The 24871-nt window shown below is 58.4% G+C and overlaps 1 protein-coding gene across 9 annotated transcripts in view; it reads left to right on the top strand.

The window, feature by feature from the left end:
- NFATC1 (nuclear factor of activated T cells 1) overlaps positions 1-24871 on the top strand; it is a 129417-nt gene that overhangs the window by 58322 nt on the left and 46224 nt on the right. For 7 of the 9 annotated variants that reach the window (XM_074022337.1, XM_045378102.2, XM_045378101.2 and 4 more), the window contains 2 exons: positions 9669-9724; positions 15970-16102. In XM_074022337.1, coding sequence (XP_073878438.1) covers positions 9669-9724; positions 15970-16102 — 189 coding nt within the window. Of the gene's footprint in view, positions 1-9668; positions 9725-15969; positions 16103-17617; positions 18300-24871 lie in introns of those variants that run through there. The other 2 variants (XM_045378103.3, XM_074022336.1) reach the window with 1 other exon arrangement.

Raw genomic sequence — 24871 nt, 5'->3', positions numbered from 1 at the left:
GAGCAGGGCCCACCTGTGCATGGTCACCGGGACAGGCTTACGGGGTATGGCACAGAGCAGAGGCTCTGCGGGGCCTGTGGCTGCATCCGGCTGTGAGTTCTTGTGTGAGCTGACAGCTGTGCTGCTGAAGGGAGGAGGTAGATGCTGATTGCCGGGGCCACCACACACACATCGCCGCTGACACGGAGGGAGCCCGCGGGCTGAGGACGTGCGGAGGAGGGCGAAGGCGCTTGCTGGCTTTGCTGGGGTCCTCCGTCTGCAGGAAGTGGACACTTTGGGGGTCAGTTAGCAGCAGGGCAGGAGGGAGCTCCCCTCTGGGGCCTTCCCCTCCTGCCAGCATTCCTGGGGTCGGAGGCAGGGGTGGTGTGGGTGCCACAGATGGCGGGGGCTGGGGCGGTCTTTAATGCTACAGCCATGGTGTGTGTGAGGCCCTTGTGCCCCGAGGGCCCGGGTCACCCCTGCCTGTAGGTGTTGTGCCGGCCCAGCCTGGAAGCTCTGGGGCTGACCTCGGAACAGCTGCGGGGGCATCTTCTGAATGATGTTCCTCCTGGGGCCGTCACGCCTGTGGTTCTGTGCTGCCCACAGGAGACGCTGTCCTGCAGGGATAGGGCTCACAAAGTGGCTCCCGGCCCAGCTCAGTTATCTGCAGATGCTGGGCCCCAGCGCTCTCATCCCAGAGCAGGGCCTGGCCTGTGAACAGTGTGGGCTGCACTGACGGGAGACTGGCGTTGCAGGGAGAGTGAGCACCAGTGTGGCTGGGTGCAGGGACCCTAGCCCAGCCCTCGAGGGGGTTCAGGCAGAGTTGGCCTGGCTCTCCACAAAGCCTGCCATGAGCTCTCTGGTTTTGGGGCTTCCTGGTGCCTTGCTGGGCCTCTGCCCAGGGTGGGCCAGATGAGGGGCACACCCCTACAAGACCTGTTTTGTGATTTTTTTTTCTTTTTAACATTTACCAATTGGAATTTTTTTGCACTTACTCTGATCCCCGGAAACCGCGGAGGCATTCAGCCTTGATAATGGGGTCTTGATTTGTACAGTTTGCCGGAAACTTAAGTGCTTCAATCAAAATAGGCTTTAGAGGTCATTCACGTCTAACGTGGCTTTCTGTAGAATCAGGGCATAATTGGAAAACACGTTTTAAATTATAGAGAAAACCAACTAAGGCAGTGACCAGGAAGGCATTTGCATCCCCCGTGCCTTCTCAGGAGGAGGCTAATTTTGAAATAATTTGCCCTTCAGAGCTTTCAGTGTGTGTCCACGCGTTGGCAGAGAAACACTTTGCCCCCAGTGTAGGGAGCCAAGACTGGGCCAAGACTGGCCAGAACCATGGCTCCCAGGTTCTGCTTCTCAAAGCCCAGGCCTGAGCAGCCTCCTTGTGGTTTCTTCTGTGCAGAGAGGCCTGGGCACCTTGGCAGAGCCCCCCGCCCCCCAAACGCAGTCAGCAGAGGTGCCCCAGCTCCTGCCCTAGCCGAGTTATTGCACTAGCCGAATCGGTGCCACAGGGCCATGGGGAAGGGCAGCCACTGGCCTCCGAGGGCCGGAAGCCAAGGAGATGCAGGAGCAGCCCTGGTCTCATGCGGCCGCCCCCACGGGCAGCCCCTCCTGCCTTCGTCATCGCTGTGAGCTGTGCCGTCAGCAGGCCAGAGGTGCTGCCCTTAAGCTCGGCTGCCGCGGCCACACTTCTAGGCAATGCCAGTTTGTCTGCCCGTGTCCTTCTCTTGTCCCATGAGGTCAGGGCGGGTCTCTGACCCTCTCCCAGCATCAGCCGGTGTCTGGTATACAGCAGGCGAACAATAAATGAATAGGTGCTGCGCTCAAGAGCACGTGAAGCTGTGAATACTGCAGGGATGAAGCCAGACCACATTTGTGATTTTATTCTTTATAGTTAAATAAGATAATTTGCATATTCATACACACACAAGCACATCACATGTTTTCAAAAGCGGAGAACAAACATCCACGTAATTTTCTTTCTCTACTTTGGGCTTCTCAGGCGGGAGGTTGGAGCCGCAAAAGGCCCCACATCCTCATCCTGGCGACGAGTTCCTAGTTGTTTTTGGAGAAACCACTAAACTGAATATAAATTAAAAACACAATTGCCCTCTCGTCTTGTGATGGGATCGCCTGGTCTGTTTAAAGTTCTGTTTTCGACTGCTCTCGCGGATGGAACCAGGGCCGGACGTGAGCTCGGGAGGTTCGTGTCGAGGATCCGTCAGTCGGGCAGATGAAGTGGCTTCTCCAGGAAGGGCCGCTGTGTCTGTCGGCTGTCCTCGTTCTGAGGGTGCGGACGGTTGTAGCTGTTGTGAATGTTGGACACAGGCCGGGGTCGGCTCCGCCCTGTCCTTCTCTGGAGTACATAGGAAGCTCTTTGTCCAAGCCAGCTCAGCCTCTGTGTCTCGGCCAGGCCCCCTTCAGCTGCCGTGGGTTCACAGCACCTCTGAACTTTGAGAAGTGTCGGATGGAGCGGCTGCTCGGCCCTGGAAGGCTGGGAGAAGCTGGTGTTGGGCCTTCCTGAGGAAGGGAATCCCTGCAGCAGGGCTGCGCTGTGGGGAACCGACGGGCACGGGCATGGCTCGCCGTAGCGTGGGTGCTGGGTCCCTCCGGGATGCTCCAGCTCCAGCACCAGCAGGCGGGAGTGCGGTGGGTGTTTGGGTCTCAACCTGCACTCCACGGAGCTTCCTCCCAGGTCTCTCAGGGCGGCGCAAAAGGCCGGGGGCAGAATCAGCCTTTCTCTGGGGACTTAGTTTACTGCTTCCTCGGAAAACGACATTTTCTGATGATGAAAGCCTGTGCGGAATGTTTGTCCAGGAGGCAGGTTGGCTGTGGGGCGCCGAGGGCCGAGTGTCAGCTCAGAAGCCCCTTGTAGCATTACGGGAGCCTTTCAGTTTTCAAGGCTGCAGGGGTTCAGCTGCAGGAAGTGGGAACCACACCCCCTCCTCTCCCACCCACACCCCTCCGCTCCCCTCTCCCACCCGCACCCCTCCCCTCTTCCACCTTCACACCCGCACCCCTCCCCTCTTCCACCTTCACACCCGCACCCCTCCCCTCTCCCACCCGCACCCCTCCCCTCTCCCACCCGCACCCCTCCCCTCTTCCACCTTCACACCCGCACCCCTCCCCTCTTCCACCTTCACACCCGCACCCCTCCCCTCTCCCACCCGCACCCCTCCCCTCTCCCACCCGCACCCCTCCCCTCTCCCACCCACACCCCCTCTGCTCCCCTCTTCTCCCCTCTCCCACCCGCACCCCTCTTCTCCCCTCTCCCACCCGCGCCCCTCCTCTCTCCTCTCCCACCCGCACCCCTCCCCTCTCCCACCCGCACCCCTCTTCTCCCCTCTCCCACCCACACCCCCTCTGCTCCCCTCTCCCACCCGCGTCCTTCCCCTCCCCTCTCCCACCCGCACCCCTGCCCTCCCCACCTTCACACCCGCACCCCTCCCCTCCCCTCCCCCCCCCCCCCGTTAAAGATCACCGCTTCTCTCTTCCGACGTGTGATGTGAGGCACTTCTCTGCACACGCGTGAACGTCGAAGCGGCTGAGGGACACATAATGAAACATAAATGAAACGCCCGAAAAACGCCTGCGTGAAACGTGAGTTCAGGCTGTGTCTGGAGCTTGGCTGAGATGAGACAGAAGGCGCAAGTTTCTGAGATTTGGATGCATCAAACATGAGCCAGTTCTTAATGCTGGAGCTGAACAACCTCCTTTTCTTGAGTCACACGTCTGTTCTGGTGCCGTTTTTCAAAAACATCAGTGAAGCCTGTTTTGGTGTCGTTGCCGTGCAGAAGCCACGCTACAACGCCAGGGGTTAAAACACCCGCTCCGTTTGCTGGCGATCGCGCAGCGGGCGGGGCTCAGTACGCGGGGCCGTGCGGGTTGCGTCCGTGGTCGTTTCTGTGGCCGCCGTGACTGGCAGGCCAGCTGGGGCCTGGACTGCCAGCATCTCCAGGTAATCAGGGCCCCTCCACGTGGCCTCCCGGGTCCCCTCTGCGGAGGCAGCCTGGGGCCCCTGGGAAGCAGAGACAGGTTGTGCCAGAGCTCCGAGGCCCAGGCCTGAACCCAGTGCTGTGCCAGCCACCACACCGGGGGCCCTGCCCAGGTTCACAGGGAGACACACAGAAATGTGGGAGTCCAGGGGGCCTGCGTGGTAGGAGCGAGTAGCCAGAGTCCCACAGCTGCCCGGGCCCCTCCCAGAGGCCCCAGCCCAGCACATCCAGAGCCCTCCCCTGAGAAACCCCAGACAGCCAGGTTCGCCCCAAACCCCCAAACCCAACATGGTGGGACCCCAGCTCGCCCCCACCTCACGGCCGCCCCATCCTCTGGCCCTGGACGTTACCACATGGAGAAGACAGGCCTGTGGGCAGGCGCTGGCCATACTGCAGGAGACACAGGCCGGGTTTCCAGATTTCTCCACACAGCCGCAGGCGGAGCTTCTGCCTCCCACCTCACTGGGAGGGTCAGGACTCCAGATGTGGGTCAAATGTATGTTGTTATTTTTTAAATAAAGGGACCAAAGGTCCGGGCCTTTCCGAGGCTGCCCTGCCATGACCAGCATGGTTCCCGGGTCTTCCACAAGCTCTGACAGGCACCTGGCCATTGTTTTCAGAGGCTCCACCCAGCAGCCACCAAGCTCAGCTGGCAGCTGGCAGGACACTTGCAAGGACACAGAGCTGTCACAGAACCACCGTGGCCTTGGCAGCTGCTGGTCCTATGCCAGGACACACACGTTCACCACGGCGAGTGGGGGGTGCACGTCCCCAGGCAGAGGCCATGTCATCCAGGTGCAGGAAGCGCCAGGCAAGGACCCTCCTGTCTGCCCAGGGAGCCGGGTCAGAGGAGTCCCCAGGCCTGAAGCCACTCCCTCCGGGCTCACCTTCAGGTCCCTTCAAGGCCAGGGGGTGGTTCACTCACCCCGGGGTGTCGCGGAAGCCTTGAGGCCCCTGCAGGCCCCGATTTCCCCAGAGGGGCATCAGTGTCCGCTGGCCACCCTGCCTGCCCCCCCGCTTCAGCCACCCCTGCTCCTCGGTTTCCTAGGGTCTGGTTCTTTCTTGCAGGCGGGGAGGAGGTGAGGGCCAGGGCCCCCATAAGGCAGACCTAGTGGCACTACCCCTTTAGGCCTTGCTGTCCCTCCTCTGTCCGTCGTGGAAGGTCTTGGCCTGGGGCAGAGGAGCAGGCCGAGGTGGGAGGTGGAGTCCAGGCAGGTCTGTGGCCTGTCTGTTTTAGTTGTGCGGGGTGTAGGCTGAGGGAGATGGACCCGGGGGATGGCTGCCTCCATGGCATCTATCTCCATGGCATGTCCTCTGACGGGGCTGGATGAGCAAGGAGTCCCCAGCTCCAGCGTCTGCGGCGTGGGCAGTCCCCATACAGAGCAGCTCAGCCGTTGCCTCCTGAAGATGTTGGATGCCAGCCCCGGAGGCAGCATCATAATGACAAAATCTTCAGAGGTGTCTGGTCCAACAGTTTAAAGGCCAAATGCAGATCTTCCAGATTTGTGTTTTCAGGGAAGAGGTGACCCTGCTGGGTGCCTGTGAGTGTGGACAGACGTCACTGCCACTGCTGGCTCCAAGAGCAGAGCTGGGGCCGCTTCATCACCATACAGCATCTTTGGGAGGAGGGCAGGTGGCCGGGCTGACCCCTGGGCTTCTCTGTGTGCTCCCAGAGACCACACAGGGAAGGCATGGAGGGCACACCCTGGGAGGAGACATCTGCCCGTCTCTTCTTCATGCCCTGAGGACGGCTCAGTGGCCTGAGATGGCCCAGGACCCCTCGAACTGAGTGACGACCCACGGTTCTCATCAAGCCGCATTCTGAATAGCGTTAGGGGGACTCTCAGACGCCCCCTGCGTGGGCCCTGCTGGTGTGGGGAGGCCATGCATCGTGTCAGTTCCCACTACAGGAGGGGGCTGGGCTTCTGGCTGCTCGCCCTCCTCTTCCTCCTCGGGCCTTTTGGGATCACACGTGACAATATCACCCGTGATCATGTTGCCTAATTTCTTTATCAGCTTTATCGAGATGTGATCTATACACCATTTAAGTGTGTAATTCAGCGGGTTTTGGTAGCTTCACAGAATTACGCAGCCACCACCAATTTCAGAACATTTTCTTGTCCCCAGAAAGAAACCTTTGCTCGTGAGCGGCCACCCCTGCTCTCCCTTCCCCACCCCTGCTCTCCCTTCCCCACCCCCAGCCCCTACCACCCCAGAGCCCCCTCGCTTGGCCTTGCCTGGTCTGGCTGCTCCCTGCTGGGGAACCCCAACCTGCCGGCTGCGGTGCCTGGCAGCTTCCATGGAGGGTGGCATCCTCCATGTTCCCTCGTTGGCGCGGGCCAGGGCGTGGGGTCCTCGGGTCCCCTCGTTGGTGCGGATCGGGACGTGGGTCTTTCTGTGGCTGAGGGAAGCCCACCATGTGGCTGCCACACCCATCTGCCGATGGTGCTGGGCCACGTCCACCCTGTGGAGATGATCGTGGAAAAGCCGCTGTGAACCTCAGTGCGTGAGTCCCGTGTGGATGCCTGCTTGTCGCCTGAGCACATGCCTCGGCGTGAAAGGGCTGTGGGTCACAGGGTGGCTCCGTGTGAGGCCCTGCAGGCCGATGTGCAGTGCGGCCAGGTGGCTGTTTGCTCTCCAGAATCTCCTCTGGGAGCCAGGCTGGGACAGACTCCTGAGGGAGAGTCCCGGATGGATGACAGATGCCCTGGGGACGCTTGCTTCTGGGCGTGAGGACGCCACAGGGCACACGGCACGAGGACGCCACGGGGAGCAGGGCAGGAGGACGCCACAGGGTGCAGGACTCAAGGGCGCCGTGGGACCCAGGGGCGCTGCTTCCACCGGTGGCCCTTGTGGCTTTCTCTGTGGAAACAGTGGCTCAGCGTCAGCGCCAGCGTGGGGGTGGCCCGGCTCCAGACGGCGGGTCCTGGCGGGTCTGGGAGGCTCCTGGGCCCGCAGGCCTGCCTGTGTGGAAACCTCGCGGGTGTGGCAGGGAAGCCTCCCGATGACTCAGACTGCAGGGAATTCCCTAATGATCTGGAATATTTTTACTCCTGCACTCAGGCAGTTTCCTACTGAGGACTCGGAGCTCTGATAAGGCTGAACACAAAGGCCCTTTCAGGACCGGCTGCCTTCCTTCCTGCCAGGGGCTGGGTTTTGAACAGCGCGGGGGCCGGCCCTGCCCGCCTGGGCCTCCACGGAGCCGGGAGCCTCCATGGCAATGCTCTCGCCAGCGGGACGCGGCCCTGCGTCTCCTTTCCTGAGATGCGAGGTTATTTGCATCTTACGGCAGCCTCAGTGCTTTGTCTTGTTCTGGAAGCAATTGCTAGACAGACATTTCTGGCCGTGAATATATATTGCCTTGGAAAGAGTTACTTTATGAGCCTTGAGCAGAAACAGAAAGCCTGCCCTCACCCTCACCCTGGTCGACGGTGAAACAGCCACAGACGTCGGAGACCACGGGGAGAAGCCCTGCCTCCGAGGGGGAAGGCCACAGGCGCTGGCTCAGCCAGGGTCTTTGAGGACAGCGGGGATGTTTGTCGGTTCCCCACACTTTCAGGGGAAGTCTAAGCATATCTACTCCCACCTGTGCAGGGATTGCTGGGCAGGCGCTCCCAGGTGTGTGGTGGAGGCTGCTCCGTGGCAGGTGCTGAGCTGGGCCTGGCTGGCCACGCAGACGTGGCTCCCCTTGGGGCTGCTCCAGCAAGGCTGGTTCCCCACAGGCCCATGAGGCACTGGAGGAAAAAGACACCTTCATGCCGTCGTTCCATTTGCTTTTCATGGACTCACTGCTGTGGGGCAGCCGCCTGAAGGAGGCCATGGGGAGACGGCTGGAGTCCCTCTCCCTTCTCGGGACATAAAGAGAGGAACAGGCTGTGTTGCCTCGGCTGCAAAAATGGTGTCTCCTTGGGGTGTCATTAAACGCAGCGTCCTGGCCCTGTGCGCCTCAGTGTCCCTCCTGTCAGCACCATCAACCTCCCTCCCCTTCCTGGCGCCAAAGGCCTCCACAGCCTCAGGGAAATTCCTGGGGAAGCTGAAGCTGTGACTCTGAGCTTCTGGGCTGGGCAGAGAGCAAACCATAGCCTGTGGTGCCCCGGAGCTTCAGAGGACCACAGTCTTTTGTGGGGTGCAGACGGGGCTTCACCCCAAAGATGGGCTTTGTCATAAGAAAACTCCAAAAGTCGTTTTTAAAAGGTGCCAAACAGCCCGAAGACTTAGCTGCACACAGAGAGGTTTCGATTGTTATGAAGTGGGGGTGGGGGGCTTCTGAGCTGCCGGGTGCATCTGGGCTGGGGGCTTCTGGGAATCCGCCGTCACCAGCACCTGTGCTGGGGTGAACACGCCTTTCTTCCCAGCTCCTTGCTGCTTCGTGAAACTCAGATGCCTTCAGGCGCAACTGAGTGTATGTTTTAGTTCCCTGTTATTTTTTCCCAGAGGAGAGATGGATGCCAGGCTCTGTCGAGTGGGCTCATCTGGTGGGTGATTTGCGTGGGGACCTCGGGCGTCCCGGGCTGGCGTGGCCGGGGCTCGGCTGGGCGGCTCTGGGGTCCTGTGTGACTCACATTTCCTCTCTCCACCCTCCACGCAGACAGCAGCCCGGCACTGGAACAGAGAAAAAGGAGATTTTGTCTGATTTGTCAGTAATTGAGAGTTTGTAACAGACACGTTTTCTTCTTTGGAGAGAGAGCATAAGGATAAACTTAAGTGTGTATACCTGTAACTGTTCATTTTGGGAGCGGACTTTATTTTGGAGAAGATAAAAGAGAGGAAGAGACTGTGGGAGATTGACATCTGTTAGTTTGAGATAATTGCCCCAAACTCAGCCCATCTGAGGGGCCAGGCTGTGGTGCGGCCGCCTTTGTCCGTGTGCGCCTGGAGTCCCCACTCTGCCGGGCGTGGAGCAGAGAGAACAACGCGTCCTTTCACTGCACCTCTGGGAGCCTTTTCATTTTTTAAAAACATGCAAATGGCCTCTGGGGAAAGGCTAAAAATACCTGTGTTTTCATTTCTGTCTCCTGACGGGCAAGAAGTTGTCAGAGGAAGGCTCTTCACATTTACCCAGTGGTTCCTTTGCACAGAGGCAGGGCCAGCGGCCAGGCCCTCTTCCACCAGCGTGGACCCCAGCACGGGCAGGCATCGCACCCTGGCGTGGAGCCCCCGGCCCCCCTGGCGCCACTCTCACACCTCCTGCATCCCTGGAGGCTGGGCCGGGGACTGCAGAGCCGGGCCCCAGGTCCACGCACAGATGCCCTGCACGCGCTCTGATGATGGGGTACCTGCTCCCCCTCACACCTGCTCTCCCTGGAGAGGACGGGGGCATAGAAACCCTCCCGTGACCTGTCCTGAGGCTGTGAGAGGCCAGCAGATGCAGGCCCAGGACAGATTCCTGAGGATACCCCTGCCCTGTAGTCCTTCCCGCCCAGGGCTGGGGTCAGAACAAGCCCTGAGCCACGTGTCCTCAGCTTCCCCAGGCTCCCAGGGGAACTCTGGCGTTGAGCTTGGGGCCCCACCTGGGTACGTGGGTCCTGAGGCGCTGCCCTCAACAAAAGCCCTGGGATGGGCCTACGTGGGTCTCCCGGGGTCTCTCTCCGGGCTCAGGGCCCTGGGTCTGGATCACATGGGGGCTTCGGGGAGGGGGCTCCCCGCCACACAAAGTCACAGACGTTTCCTGCTCCTTTCTTCCAGATGGCCACCACGTCTGGGAGATGGAAGCGAAAACCGATCGTGACCTATGCAAGCCGGTGAGTGCCTTTGGCGCAGCTTGGGCCACTGCGGGTCCCCAGGGCTTGGGAGGCTGGGGTCTGCTGGAGCCACTGCGGGTCCCCAGGGCTTGGGAGGCTGGGGTTCCTGTTTGTTAAAATGAAACAAATAAAAATAATGCATAGAGTAACAGAACCAGTAACAAACAGAATCGCCAAGTACTTGCCGAAGCACCATGTACTGCACCCAACCTGTCAGGGTCAGGTCAGAGCCCTGGCGGCTGGGGACGGTGCCGGGCAGGCCAAGGGCTGCCTCCCACATCCTGGTGCTGAGACAGCCCAGGGAAGGACATCTCACACGGACCCTCCCGCCCTTTGCTGTCCCCTTGCTGTCACCGTCACCTGGCACAGAGCAGGCCCCTGGGAGTCGGTGCTGTGCTGAGTTCCCGGGGCGTGGCCAGCACCTGCCCAGACCCAGAGCACCGAGGGCAGGGCTCTGCGGCATCCCCATGGGGACTCCTCACCCCATCCTCTGAGGCCGCCGATTGCACCAACCTCTCCTGTGATGGTGACTCAGGCACAAAAGCCTGGGCGTGGCTCCCGGACTCGCGACTGGCCACAGCCTGTTAGCGGGTGGTGCACGTGTATGGGGCCGTGGCAGACGCATGGCCGGGTCACGCTTCTGCTGTCACCGGGCCGTTTCCAGCACCCCTAGTCACCTGCCACAGCTTCCCTGGCACCATGTGCATGTGGTGGGTGCCTGAAGATAATGACTGTCCTCAGATTGGCTAGTCATGGAGATGACCTTTTGTCTGGACGGTTGTCGCTGCTCCCACATCTCCCATGAGGTGCTGGCTGCTGCGTGTGTCTCTCATAATCCAAGTGTTCATGTTTAAAGTGGTTTCTTGGAGGCAACATCTTCTTGGTGGTGTCTTGGATCCTCTCTGATGCTGTCTTGTAATTGGCACATGTAGACCATTGATGTTTCATTGTTTGTTTTTGTTTGTTTGTTTTTGTTTTGTGAAACGGAGTTTCGCTCTTGTTGCCCAGGCTGGAGTGCAGTGGCGTGATCTCGGCTCACTGCAACCTCCACCTCCCGGGTTCGAGCGATTCTCCTGCCTCAGCCTCCCGAGTAGCTGGGATTACAGGCATGCACCACCACACCTGGCTAATTTTGTATTTTTAGTAGAGACGGGGTTTCTCCATGTTGGTCAGGCAGGTCTCGAACTCCCAACCTCAGGTGATCCACCTGCCTCGGCCTCACAAAGTGCTGGGATTACAGGCGTGAGCCACTGTGCCCGACCTGATGTTTACTTATTATTGATACAGTTGGATTGATCCCTACACTGGATTCTTTGAGTGTTCTATTTAGTCGTATAAAAGCAGTAGAAATCTTTAGGCCAACATAAGATACCACATGGCTCACAAGGGGGTTTTGAAGACATGAACGTGCTTCCAAGCTCAGCAATGTGTGTCCCTAGGGGTCGGGGAAGTCTTGTGCACCCACTCAGTGTGTGCAGGTGGAAGCTGATCCGTTCAGAAACCGCAGGGAAGAGCCGATCTCGGGCAGCTGGAGGCAGGTGGACAGGACACTGGGGAGGGACCTTCAGGCGGCTGGAGGCAGGTGGACAGGACACCGGGGAGGGACCTTCAGGCGGCTGGAGGCAGGTGGACAGGACACTGGGGAGGGACCTTCAGGCGGCTGGAGGCAGGTGGACAGGACACCGGGGAGGGGCCTTGAGGTCATCTCCTGTTGGTGGGAGGGTCGGTGGCCTCCATGGAGAGTGGTGCTGGCACCTTCACTCCCTGTCCCGAGAGGCAGCTCTGTCAGAAAGCCGCGTCTTCCACCCTGCGACTTCAGCGCCTTCCCCCGAGGGCCCATCCCCTTCCCAGAACCCTTTCCAAGTGGTTATCAGATGGAAGAGGTTCCTCCCTGGCCCTGGGTGAAGTGAGCTCACCTGCAGCTTCAGTGGTGCTCAGGCCTCCCCTGAAGCTTAGGGCTCTGGTTCAATGCTGTCGCTTTTCTTGCCTTCACCTGAGAAGCCCCTCGAGGAAAGCTGGAGGCCCCAGGGCAGGCCGGCGTTCAGAGGAAGGAGTCTCGGCCTACCCCGCAGCCAGTGGGTCGGGGTGCTCAGAAGCATCCTGGGAATGGCCGGACACAGGCAGAAGCAGCCTGAGCTGCTGTACCAGCCTCTCCTCCCCACCGCCCATTCCCGTGTCCGTACTGGCCTCCTTACCGCAGCCCGTCGCCGTGTCCATACCGGCCTCTCCTGCCCACAGCCATTTCCTGTGCCCAGAAGGTCTGTGGCTCCCCGCTGGCCGGGGGTTTGCAGCTGCCCAGGGGGCTGGCAGCCTCTGCTCACGGGGTTGTCGCCGGGCCTCCCCGCCCACCAGGTGTCTGGTTCATTCCTCCCACTGGGCTGCCCTTGCTCTGCTCTGAGCCTGTGCTGGGTACACTGACCTCCTGGCTCTCCGTCCCTCTGCCTGTGGGCATCGTAGCCTGGTGCCTGGCCTCATGCTACCCACCTTCCCTGGCCCTGGCTCTGTCAGGGTCTCCACAGGCTTCGCCAGCCCCGCACATGCACGCGGGATGTGGGACACAGGATGTGGGACACAGGACGCTGGAGCCGGCCTGCCCTGTCCCCCTAGGCAGGGAGAGCAGTCTGGAGGAGCTGTGAGCCTTTCCGCATTGAAAACAATCCCAGCCAAGCCGACATCCACATTCTCTGTGATTTTCTGTTTTACTTTTGACACCAGCATATTTCGAAGAAAGCTTAACAGTTGTATGTTTTAAAAGAAATTTAAGAGCACATGTGAAAAATTATGTACTTCATGTTTACTGGTTTGTTTTTTTTTTTTTTTTTTTTTTGAGACAGTCTCGCTCTGTCACCTAGATTGGAGTGCGGTGGTTCCATCTCGGCTCATTGCAGCCTCTGCCTCCTGGGTTCCAGTGATTCTCGTGCCTCAGTCTCCCAAGTAGCTAGGACTACAGGCGCCAGCCACCATGCCTGGCTAATGTTTTTGTATTTTTTTCAGTAGAGACAGGGTTTCACCATGTTGTCCAGGCTGATCTTGAACTCCTGACCTCAAGTGATCCACCTGCCTCGGCCTCCTAAAGTGCTGGGATTACAGGCGTGAGCCACCACACCTGGCCTCCTGTTTCATTTTTAATCTGTTAAATGGAGTTTGCTTTAATATATATTTTTTCTCATCATAAAGGAACTTCATACTCATTGTGGACATTTGGACAATATAAAAAAGGAAATAAAACCTAGTGTAGTCTCATCAACTTAGACATAACCACTGCTGGCATTGGGCATGCGTCCTGCTCCATTTGCTGCTTTGTGTATAGATGTTCATGCACACACACACATACACACATTACATACATTATATTGTGTACATACGTGTTTCTGTGTGTGTGTGTGTGTATATTTTTTTTTTTTGAGACAGAGTCTTGCTCTGTCATCCAAGCTGGAGTACAGTGACTTGATCACAGCTCACTGCAGCCTCAACCTCCCGTGCTGAAGCAATTCTTATGCCTCAGCCTCACCAGTAGCTGGGAACACGGGTGTGCCCTATCCTGCTCAGCTAATTTTTAAATTTTTGTAGACATGGGGCCTCGCAGTGTTGCCCGGGCTGGTCCTGAACTCCTGGGCTCAAGCAATCCTCCCGCCTGGGCCTCCCAAAGTGCTGGGATGACAGGTGTGAGCCACCGTGCTGCCTGTGTGTAAACAAAATAGGATGTGCTGTGTCTTACGGTTTTTGTACTTTCTATAAGTAAGTGTATGAGCCTCATCTCAACAGTGGAGTTTTAAAGCAGGTTGCGTGGGTGCTGGTGCCGTTTGGAGCCTGTATTTTTTCCGGTACGGACGAGTTTCCCTCTCCCTTCCTGCTCTTCCGTGTTGCTTCTTTATCGCTTCCTTCTCTGTGTATTTAAGTGGCAGTGCTCCCACGGTGATAGTATTTTTGTCATATAATTTATCTATTTAGAGAGATGAAGTGGGTTGGCCTGTGCCCACATCAACACAGGCCCTTCCAGTCAGGTAGGACCTAGGAAAACTGGTATGCACCATCCAGCCTGCCCCACAGGGTCCCGCCTCCGCCCATCCAACCCGCCTCATGGGGTCCCCGCCTCCACCCCAGCCTGGCCCACAGGTTCCCGCCTCTGCCCATCCAGCCTGGCCCACAGGTTCCTGCCTCCGCCCATCCAGCCTGGCCCACGGGGTCCCCGCCTCCGCCCATCCAGCCTGGCCCACGGGGTCCCCGCCTCCGCCCATCCAGCCTGGCCCACGGGGTCCCCGCCTCCGCCCATCCAGCCTGGCCCACGGGGTCCTCACCTCCACCCCAGCCTGGCCCATGGGGTCCCCGCCTCCGCCCATCCAGCCTGGCCCACAGGTTCCCGCCTCTGCCCATCCAGCCTGGCCCACAGGTTCCCGCCTCCGCCCATCCAGCCTGGCTCACGGGGTCCTCACCTCCACCCCAGCCTGTCCCATGGGGTCCCCGCCTCCACTCCTCTCGCCACTGCCTCTGAGCGCTTCCCGGCCCGTTTTTATTTCAGTCTCGTGAGAGGTTTCCTTCTTGTCTCTTCCCTCAGCTGCTTCTGCTCTAACGACCCTCCTGCTGTAGCAGCTGCCCTGAGCGCTGCTGAATTCAGAAAACAGCCCTGGAGGAAGCGTCTCTTTATCCCCCATACAAATGCCAAGACAGGCTCCGGGCGGCCAGAGCTTCCCAGGTCAGCCTAGGAGATGGCCAGGCCAGGCGAAGCCCAGACCCACAGTGCTCTGGGGGCAGCCCAGGCTCCGTGGGCATTGACAGAACTTGCGGTCCTTCCAGCGTCAGCTTCAGCTCTCCTGGGGCAGCTCTGATGAGGGGCAGAGGCAGGAAGACGCCCATGTGCCCTGGCTTCTGCTTCTTCCCAATGAACTGCAGTTAATTAAACAACACAGTCCTGCTGCCAGGAGAAAGCGTGGCCCCAAGGCACAGGGCCCCGGGGGGGGGCACAGGCGGGCATGGCCCCTCTGCATCGGTGTCTGGGCCTCAGCTCTTTCATTATTTGTAAATGAGAGAACCTGGACCTGAAGTTATCTTCAGTTTTCTGTCTTTAACACTCACAAGATTTTGTTGTTAACATGATTCAATCAATTTAGCTATTAAGCTAGGTGCTGTGCTATAATTAATTATTTTAACAAAAGAAGTAATACAATGGATTTTTCTCCTGCTTGTTAAACTAAGTCATATGATTATAAAAATTAAACTTTATAGACGCGACTCACACCAAGCCTCTCCCCAGATACCAAGTGTCGCCCTCGGCAGGGATGCCCGCATCACCCCAGTCATTTAGGGTCATTAGAGCCCCGAGTAACGCTGGGGCCTGAGCAAGCGGTCGGGATGTCTGTGTCCCAGTCCCGCACCCAGCCCCGAGCTCTGCGAACAGCGCCACACCCCATGGCTTGTGTTTCGTGTGTGTACTTGAGAGAGCATGAGTTTTGTAAACGTGCTGCTGACTCATATTAAAAACATGAAATGGTAACGGCAGCCTCCACATGCCGTCCTCTGCTGTCTGTGCCTCCGTGCCCTTGGCTGTTCCCACCCCGGGGTCTGCGGGGGTCAGGGTCCACCTCCTCTTCTTCAGTTGGAGTGAATTTGGGGTCTGGTTGAGGGCCTCGGCCATCATCAAATGTGACAAACACAGGCCCTCCCCTGAGACCGCGTGTCCAGGATGCACCTGCTCCTCCGGGGTTCACTGCAGTCGTCTGAGCGGTGCTGGGCCACCAACCACTTCTATCACACAGCGGCCAGCGATGGGGCCTTGGGTCGTTTTCTGAAGGCCACCAACCCTTTGGCATCGGAGTAGGCAGAGCCTTTTGCATCCCCACCAGGCCCCTTGCCCAGGTGGCCCCGGGCAACCTCCACCCTCAGGCACCTCAGGTCCCAGTTCTGTTCACAGCTTCTCTTTTCCTGGCTTCTTTCTCTCTATTGACAAGATTTCAGTCTTGAGGTTGGTCCTGTTTGCTCCACTGCTCTAAGGAAGCCTCTCGGCTCCTAGGTGTGCAAGAAGCCAAGGGCATCCCTTCCCTGTGAGTGTCCACACACAAGTGCAGGTGGCACAGAGCGTCCGGGGCTGTCGTCGGCTGCTTCTGGACACCCAGGTGGCCAGTCAGGAGTTTGCCGTCACAGCGTCCCGCGCCGCCATGGAAACGCAGGGTTGCTGTGTGGCCGCCGTGGTGCGGCAGCCGTCGCCTGCCGGGTGCTAATTGTGCCTCCTGTGTGCCCTTCTCCTCTAGAATTCTCTGGTGGTTGAGATCCCGCCGTTTCGGAATCAGAGGATAACCAGCCCTGTTCACGTCAGTTTCTACGTCTGCAACGGGAAGAGAAAGCGAAGCCAGTACCAGCGTTTCACCTACCTTCCCGCCAACGGTAACGCCATCTTTCTAACCTTAAGCAGTGAAAATGAGCGCGTGGGGTGCTTTTTCTAAAGACGCAGAAACGACGTCGCCGTAAAGCAGCATGGCGTGTTGCACGTTTAACTGTGTGATGTCCCGTTAGTGACGCTGAGTCATCGATTCCCTGAGAAGGAAAGGAAAAGGGAAGCTTTTTTCGGATGCATTTTCCTTGGTCCCTGTTGGGGTTTGGTCGGGGGGTTGCATACTCAGATAGTCACGGTTATTCTGCTTCTTGCGAATGTATAACAGCCCAGGGGAAAACATGGCTCTTCTGCTCCAAAAAACTGAGGGGGTCCTGGTGTGCATTTGCATCCTAAAGCTGCTTCAGGTGAGAAGGCAAATAGGTACAGCTATTTTGCAGGCAACTTTAGGAATAAACTTTGCTTTTAAGCATATAGTCCTGATGTGGTCTTTAAGGATGGTGAATGAGCTTTGTGCTGGGCGGACGTCCCCAACACACTTCTCCAAGGGTAATTTCATCTCCTGGGACCATGGGCATCCACGCTGGGGCACCTTCTCCTCAACCTGCCTGTCCCTTAACTGCCGTGGGAATGGCTCCTTTTCACTAAAAAAAAAAAAAAAAAAAAAAAAAAAAAAAAAAAAATCAGCTTCTGTTTTTAACCTTTAGGGTGTTTTCTTAAAGAAAATACCATTGAGTTTGTTTTTTCAGTCCCTGAACCAGTAGAAGAGAAGGGTGTCCCCCACGCCATCCTGGGCTTCCTTTGTGGGTACAGGCCACACCCCCCAGCTCGGAGAGGACAGAGTTAGCTGTCATCCTGAGTTTTACTGTATTTTGGGTAAGCCTAGCTAACATCAACAATCTTTTTATATCGCTTTTTTTCTAAAAACTGCAGAGATTTCTATCATCAAGAGGGAAATTACACACTGCAAACTGATTGCAAAAGCAGCCGCGTTTTCTTAGCAAAATCGAGGTGTTTTGAAGGTTTCCATTTTCTCTGAACGTAAACAGCATTTGTAATAGACCAGATTCTAAGAAAGCCCTCGAATCCCCACGTTCACACTGAACTGTTGGGACTCCCCGTTTTGTCAGGCAAGCTCTAGAAACGCCTCTCAACAGGTGGAAAATGGGGTTTCGCCGTAAAGTCGCTGTCCCCTGAGAGTGTCTGTGAGACAAGCTGTAGCAGGGACGGGCAGCCCCCAGCCCAGCCCTCGCGGGGAAGAGCCTCACAGTCTGGGACCCCCTGGGATTGTGGGGAAGAGCCTCACGTTCTGGGACCCCCCTCGGGTTTACATGATCTGTGCCACCCACACTTGGTGAGCCCGACCCGTTCTTGGAACAAAGTACAATATATCTTACAGAAGAAAATATTTCATCTTTTTCTGAAAATATAATGATTGTGTCCTAATTAAACTTCAAGCGTGGTTGACCAGAAATTGAATGTTTTAAAGAAAACCTAGGCCTTACAGAGAAGGACTGCTTTCCAGAGCAGTGCATTAATTTTTTTCTTATTTGCTCGGCACCCGGCAGTCCCCACCGTGGGTTTGAGCAGCACCAAGTTTAGCACAGATCACGCGTCTCAGAGGCAGAAGAAGGGGTGTGTGGGGAGCATGCCTGCCCTTCACAGGCGGGAGGTGGAGGCCCCCAGGACCATGGCCACAGCATGAAGCCGGTGGGGTTGAGCCGCTCCTGCTACCTCCTGTCCACACCCCACCTGGCAGCCGGCCGTCCTGTCCTACCAGCCGCGCCTCTGCCTCGGTCAGCCTCAGCTCCCCTCTCAGCTCCGTGCCCGGCGTGGACGTCTCTCCTGGACCCCCGCCCAGTGTCTCGGCTGCACCCTCCACCCGCCATCTGCCCCAGCATGGCTCAACACAGGCCAGGTTCCCCAGGCTCGCCCTGGGCACCAGCCTTCGCCCGTCCTCCCTCTCTTTGCCTCTGTCGTCTCTCCTCTCCTGGACGTAGCGCCATAGTCCCTGGGTGACCATCCCAGGCCCCCACGAGTACACTGACCAGGCCCCCAGGGGCTCCCCGGCTCCCTGTCACCCCACCTGGTCCTGAGGGGTATGACCACAACTTGCACCAGACTGTGAGCCCCTCAGGCAGAGCCCCCAGGCTGCCGCAGGGCGAGATCCCCGGTGTTGACACTGTGCCTACCTCGAGGCCACTGTCATTGTGGTTCTTAAATAAATAAACGAATGAATGGAAACCAGCACCCAGGTATCCCTGTTCCGTCCCGCGTCCCCGCTGCACCTCCTGCTCCTGCAACCCCGGCTTGGTCTGAGGACGCCAAGGCCACTCCAGGACCTTCATCCTCCGTGCTGTTCATCTGTGTCTTGGGGTCCAGCTCAGATGGCTTCTTCCACGGGGTCTGAGAGATAGTTGCCAGCTCTGCTTCCGCAGGACCTGGAGTGTAGGCAGGACGGGTGGGTGTGGGTGGAGGACAGCAGGTTAGCAAGCCCCGGCCGGACTCAAAGCTTCTCTTGGTTTACTTTTTCCCTTTTCCACACTGTTGTGTGGGGGGTTGTTCGCATTCTACATTTCCACTGTGCCAGTGAGCTTTGGGTCTGTGCGCCCGGGGGTCACGGTGGTGAGGGGCAGACTCTTGGGGTCGTGAAATGTGCTGTTGAAATGCACAAGATGACAAAAATGAACCCACTTAAACTCCAGCTGTGGAATTCCTTTTATGTACACATTTGTAAAATCAAGTCTCATTTTAGGTTTTCCTTCAAAATTGCCGTCCCCACAGGCAGGACAGGGAGGCAGCGCGGGGAGGCGGCCCAGGGAGGCCGTGGCCTGGCGTCTCTCCTTTCAAGTCAGAAGGTCTCAGTGGTCAGCCTCCGGGAATCACGCATCTGAGTGCAGAGGGCCCCGGGCTCAGGTGGGGCTGAGCCTTTGGTTGATGGTCTGTGATGGGGCCCAGGGGGAGAGTTCTCTTCACCCTCCCTAGTGGGGCCAGGCGTTAAATGGGGAAGAGTTCCCACCAGAATGTATCAGCTCCATGAACGGAGCAGGCACAGACCTCGAGGAGTCCTGCCGGCCGCCCCTCCTGACATCCCGGGGTGCTGCCCGGTGAGCAAAGTGAAAAGATCGTCTGCAATTAAAGAGGCTGGAACACGCGCGCCCACAGAGAGGCTCCCTGAGCGGCTTGTCTGTCACTGTTTTTGTTTAACTGCGGCCTGAATGTAATCTCCCGGAAGGCGTGTTAGGAGGGCTGAGGGATGATCTGGTACCAGGAAGGTTTGCAGTTCCAAGAGGTGATTCCAAAATGTCAGCATTGTAGGTGGAGAGAGGCGAGCCCGGAACGTGGGGACCCTGCCCAGGTCTGGTTAGAAGGCGGCGTCCGCGTGGCCTGGAGCTTGCGTGAGGGGTGCACTTACACCCCCAGATAGGAGCAGGCAGTGTGGGACCACGGGCACTTTGGAGAAAGAAAACCAAGTTACAAACTCCAAATTACCTGCCAAAGTCAGTACTTTTTTAAACAAGAAAATAAAACATGACAAATCACTGGGTCTTGTCAGGTCTTTTTGTCTGAAGTCGTTTTAGTCAGTTACCTGGAAATGCTTCCAGGGCCCCAGGGCTGGGGACATGGAGCTCTTCCCCCATCAGTGCCGAGGAGAAGCTGCTCCCAGCCCCAGGTCCCCGTGGGAACACACAGCCAGCCCTGCCTCTGTGGGGGTCCCTTTGGTGGCCAGAGCCCCCTTCCTCGGGTACGCGGTCCAGCTGAGGGTCATCCGGTGACAGGGAGTGGCTGCTGTGATAATCCAGGCACAGAAACATCTTTGACCACAGAATGCGATGTCCGGGGTGCGAGGGCGTCGGGACGGATCTGCCTCGGGATCTGGGGGTCTCTCACGGGGGGTGGGCATGGGCCCCAAGACCAGACAGGAGCCAGCTGGAGACTCAAATGTCACAAAGAAGGGTAGATGCGCTTCCCGCCCCCGTTACTCACCAGCCGCTCTGCTGGCCCTGCCACGATGACCTAGGCCTGAGAATCTCTTTCTGCCTCAAGGGGTAGAAAGGGGAATAGATTCCATTACTTCCCTGTTTGCAATGGATTATTAAATCTAGCAATAGCTGTGGCATCGGCGAGGTGTTGGTACAAAGGGAGCCAGGGTCCTGTGGCCTTGGGTCCACCCCAGTGAAGGTCACTGGAGGGAGCTGCTCAGGGAGTGAGCCATGGGGTGGGGGAGGCTGTGAAACTGAGGTCCCCGTGCACAGAGCGCACCACCCAGGGTCAACAGCTGGGGGCGTGTCTCCGCTGGCACTTCCCAGGCCACAGAACTGGCCACTCTAGGAAGCCTCCTCCAGATGGCGTGGCCCAGGCCCTCAGTAAGCTCAGCTGGGGCTGCGTGAGCTGAGGGGCTCAGAGCACCCTGCAAGGGATCCTCCTGGTTGCAGACAAGCAGTCTTGGGCCACCGCCCGACCTCCACGCCCTCCTGCTCAGCCCAGCAGCCTCCCCTTCCCAGGGGTTTCCCATTCTGCCTTTTCCCTGGACTTCCCGGCTCACTTTGTCCAAGTCCACTGCATGTAAAGCTTGATCCTGAGACAGTGAAGTTCGTGAGGTCTCTGCAGATGCTCAGCGGCCCCAAATCACGCTTTCGTTGCCACTGGCCAACAGCACAGCCTGGGTGGGCCTTGAACACCTGTGGCCTCTTCCTCTCCCCTCCCCTCACTTGTAGGCACCCTGGGGCTGGGCCTGAGCTCGGCTCTCACTGCAAAGTGAACCTGCCCATTTCAGACACCCAGGCATGGCTCCCATGTTCCCTCATCTGATCCCGCCATCATGGCAGCTGCCTCCCAGCTCCTGACAACGTCAGGTCAGCCCTGGCCTCGCGGTGCTCTGGGTTTCAGCCTTAAGATGCTTTCCATGTGTCGGCTGTGGGCGCCTCGATGCACCAGGGCCTGGTCACAGGTTCTTAAAGCAGAGATTCTCCTGGCACCCCTTGTGCGCCCTCCAAGGGCCTAAAACGCAGACGACCCACACTCCATGCCCCGTCCTGCGCAGGAACCAGGGTGGCCTCCCCTTTCTGCCGCGTGTAGGGGTCAAGCCGGGCCCCCCACACTGATGTTTCAGCCCAGCTCTGCCCCAGCTTAGAAGTCCTACCTGATTTCAAACAGAGCAGATGATGCTGACATTTCCAGCCCGCGGTGTGGCCTGCGCCGCGCTCCAGGTGGCCACGGGGCGAGGAGTCTGGGAGCCCAGCTGCCGAGTGTGTCTGTGGCGGGAGCTGAGCTGGCCCCGCCTGTGAGCAGTGGCCTGTGGGCTCCTCATCCCTGTTCTACTGAGAGCCCCACAACCACCCGAGGGAGGGAGGCAGCTTTTATTAAATTTCAGTTTTGTCGGTTGCCTCACGCTTCAGACAGCGAGTGAGGGAGGGGTGTTCTGATGCTCACTGTTGATGCTGTAAACCTGAGGGAAGGGAATTCTGTCACATGCTGTGGGATGCCGGCCCCACCAGGCCTCCCAGGAGACCTCCCCAAATGTCCAGAGAAGGGCTCCAATTAAAAGGGGAGCCGGAGATGTGCTCGCCAAAACCCCTACCAGCTAGACGCCAGGCATCCCAGCCACCCGACACTCAGGCCGTGCGTGTCCTCAGAGCCTGTTTTAAAGCAGGAGGGATTTGGGTGGAAGACGGCTCCTTCAGAAATCAGAGATGAGGGGAATAAATTAGGGAACTAGCGTCGGGATCCAGACTGGTGTGGAAGAGTCCACAGGACTCTGCATCCGACGGGCGCGCCTGGGGCTGGGCGAGTCTGGCTGCAGAAGGAGGATGGGGCCGGGAGCCTGAGACAGGACGAGAGGGCGGGAAGGGGCTTGTTTAGAAATCTAAGGGCCATGGGCCACCAAAAACAAACCAGGAGGTGTGAGTCAGCGGGGAGGCTGGGCGCCAGGAAGCCCGCGCCCCGGGACATGCATGGGGCAAGAGGAGCACCCTGAGCTTGGCGACGTTGGCCGCGCACCTGGGAGGGACCCGCCTGTCCACGCGGAGACGCTCCCGGACCGATGCATCGGCCATGCTGCTGCCCCACTGTGGCTCCATGGCTCCAGCCGGAATGGGAAAGCCTGGCCCCGCAGAACACGGAGGGCCACCCAGGCGAGGATTGGCGAGAGCCGACCAGTGTGCGTTTCGGCTTACGTGGTCTGTGGGAGCGTCCTCTGTCATCAGCCTAGTTGGGCAACTGATCCTCCTCGCCGTGCCCTGGAGCAGCATGGGGCCGCCCCACGGCCCAAGGCCCCCTCACGCTTTCCCTCGCCGCGGCCGTGTCGTCCTGGCTCCGTCGCTGCCACCCGAGACCCCCGTCAAGTCACTGAGCCCTGCGCCTGTTTTCACACTTCTGTGTGTGTAGGAAGCCCCCCACCGATGTTGCTTGGGGTCGACGTGATAAACCTGAGGGAAAGGGAATTCTCTTACCCCCACCGACACGCAGGATGGGTGTGAAGGCAAAGTGAGATCATGAACAAAAGCACTCGGGCCCGTCCTGGGCTCCTCGCCGGGGTTAGCCGCGGTTGTCGGCCGCCACGGAGCTGCGGTTTCAGCCTGGAGGTCTGTGGCGTGCGTGGTTGGAAACAACTCACGTGGCTGTGGCTCCGGAAGAGTGTGCCTTCCCGGAAACCTTGGAACATGCTTCGTCAGGAACGCCAGTGAAGAGTCGGGGAGAGAGCACGAATTCCCAAAGGCAGATGGAGTTCGGAAGGACCCTTCTCTGTCTCCCGTCGGGCGGTGCCTGGTTGGTGCAGATTCACCCCCTGGTGGGCCGTGGGTCCCTCACCTGCTCTGGAAACTGATCTTGGCTCTGAACATGAAGAAATGATGCCCGCTCAGCCTCGAGGGACGGGCGAGAGGACAGCTCCATCCGCTGTTTTCCTTCATTATTTGAGAAAAGTTATGCCCTGGAGGAGTCATTCCTGGTTGTTTATGTTGATGGCAAAACTTGGACTTTATTGTCGTACAGCAAACAGAAGACAATCTGATCTTTGTTTTCCAGGGGTTTAGGCTTTGAACAAAACCCCTTTTGTCCAGTACTGTAGCACGTACGTCGTAGAGTAATTCAAGCTAAACACTTGAGGTTGCGTAAAAATGTGGGCCTGGGGGAGAAGGGAGCTGTCTTGGGATCGTTCCTTGCTGTGCATGGCACCTGCAGCATGCAGGCAGCTCGGTGTTGGATCTCCCCGCCCCCAACGCCACCTGGGGACCAGATGTTACTGTGGATGCAGGAGGGGGGTCCGGGGAACCGTCTCAGCCTTCAGGGCTTCCGTAGTGAGCACCACCGGCTGGGTGCCTTGTAAACAACAGACATTCATTTCTCATAGCTCTGGGGGCTGGAAGTCTGAGGTCGGGCTGGTATAGTCAGGTTCTGGTGAGGACCTTTCCAGGTTGCAGACAGCCAAAATCCTGCCATATCCTCACATGGCAGGACAGGCAATTTGTCTCTTCTTCTTCATGGGATGACAGTCCCATTGGATCAGGGCCCCGCCCTGATGATATTGTTTAACCCCCAGTTACCTCCTGCAAACCCTATTCTCAGGTAGAGTCACACGGACGGGGGTTAAGGCCTCAACATGAGGTTGAGGGGACATGATTCCGTCCATAGCAGTGACCCCACTTGTCTAAAGCCAAAGGGCTGGGCCTGCCCCTTGCCCCCCTGCCTACCCATCCCCAGGTCCCCGTTCTTGTCCCCAGGCCCCCCCGCCCACCCCCAGGTGCTCCCTGTGCTGCAGACAGAGTCCCTGAGGAGCCAGGAGCTGCTGGTCACCAACTGCACAGGAAGCCGACGGGTGGGGCAGGCTCGTGCCGATTTTCATTCTCAGATCTTGTCACCTCTGTCTTATAGCAGAAGGGGGCCCTGATCTGGGAGCCATGAAGACCCCAGCTGTTCCCCCAGGAGCCCGGTCACACCAAGGCAGCCAAGGGGACTACGTTGGGAGGAGGATGCGGTCGGGGCCATTAGGAGCTGTGAGGGGCCCCCAGGTCTGCCCTAGGTGAGGGGCTCTGCCTGCCCTGGGGCTGCATAGATCCAGCTGGGGCTTTAGAACTGGAACCGTTCGAGGAGCTGCAGCGGGTGAAGCCCACTTACGTCCTGGCTTCTGTTGCCATGTAGAGATGGAAGCCCATTTTCCAGGCTTGGGGTTCTTTAAAGAGAGGCTGGGATTGTGCTGAATGCTCTCTGGCCGTGGTGGGGGCTTTGGGAGGGAGGCCCTGGGGGAGAGGCTCTCCCAGCTCACTGCCTGCGTCTTTGGCCAGAACTGGCACCTGCACGGGGCCTGGAAACGTTGTGCTCACCTGGGGCAGAAGCCTCCCTCCAGGATTTAGCTCCCGACGTCACTGCTATTGAGGCAGAGACTCTGCAGTGGCGTCAGGGAAAAGCTGGGCCCCAGAACAGCACCAGGGACGGGACAGGCCCTCAGTGCCTTCCACGGAGGATGCAGTGTGAGGCCTGGGTCTGCGGGGACAGTTTACCTGTCAGCTCTGCACACCGCTGACCGCTGTGCACCGCCTCCACAGACAGTCCCCGTGAGCGATGGGGCTGCCGTGGACAATGGGGCTGCTGTGGACGCTGGGGCTGTCATGGATAATGGGGTAGCCACCATGGACAATGGGGCTGCTGTGGATGCTGGGGCTGCCATGGACGCTGGGGCTGTCATGGACAATGGGGTAGCCACCGTGGACAATGGGGCTGCCGTGGACACTGCAGCCAGCCTGCCCCATGGGTATATGGTTTGTAAAGCCGGCAGGCGCTGAGGCTAGCACTCGCCTTCCACACTCTGCTCTTTGTAACGAGTT

This window comes from Macaca fascicularis, chromosome 18, assembly GCF_037993035.2.
Source record: "Macaca fascicularis isolate 582-1 chromosome 18, T2T-MFA8v1.1".
Taxonomy (NCBI): domain Eukaryota; kingdom Metazoa; phylum Chordata; class Mammalia; order Primates; family Cercopithecidae; genus Macaca; species Macaca fascicularis.
Note: the sequence above shows the minus strand (reverse complement) of the source record. Positions and strands in the feature narration are given on the sequence as shown.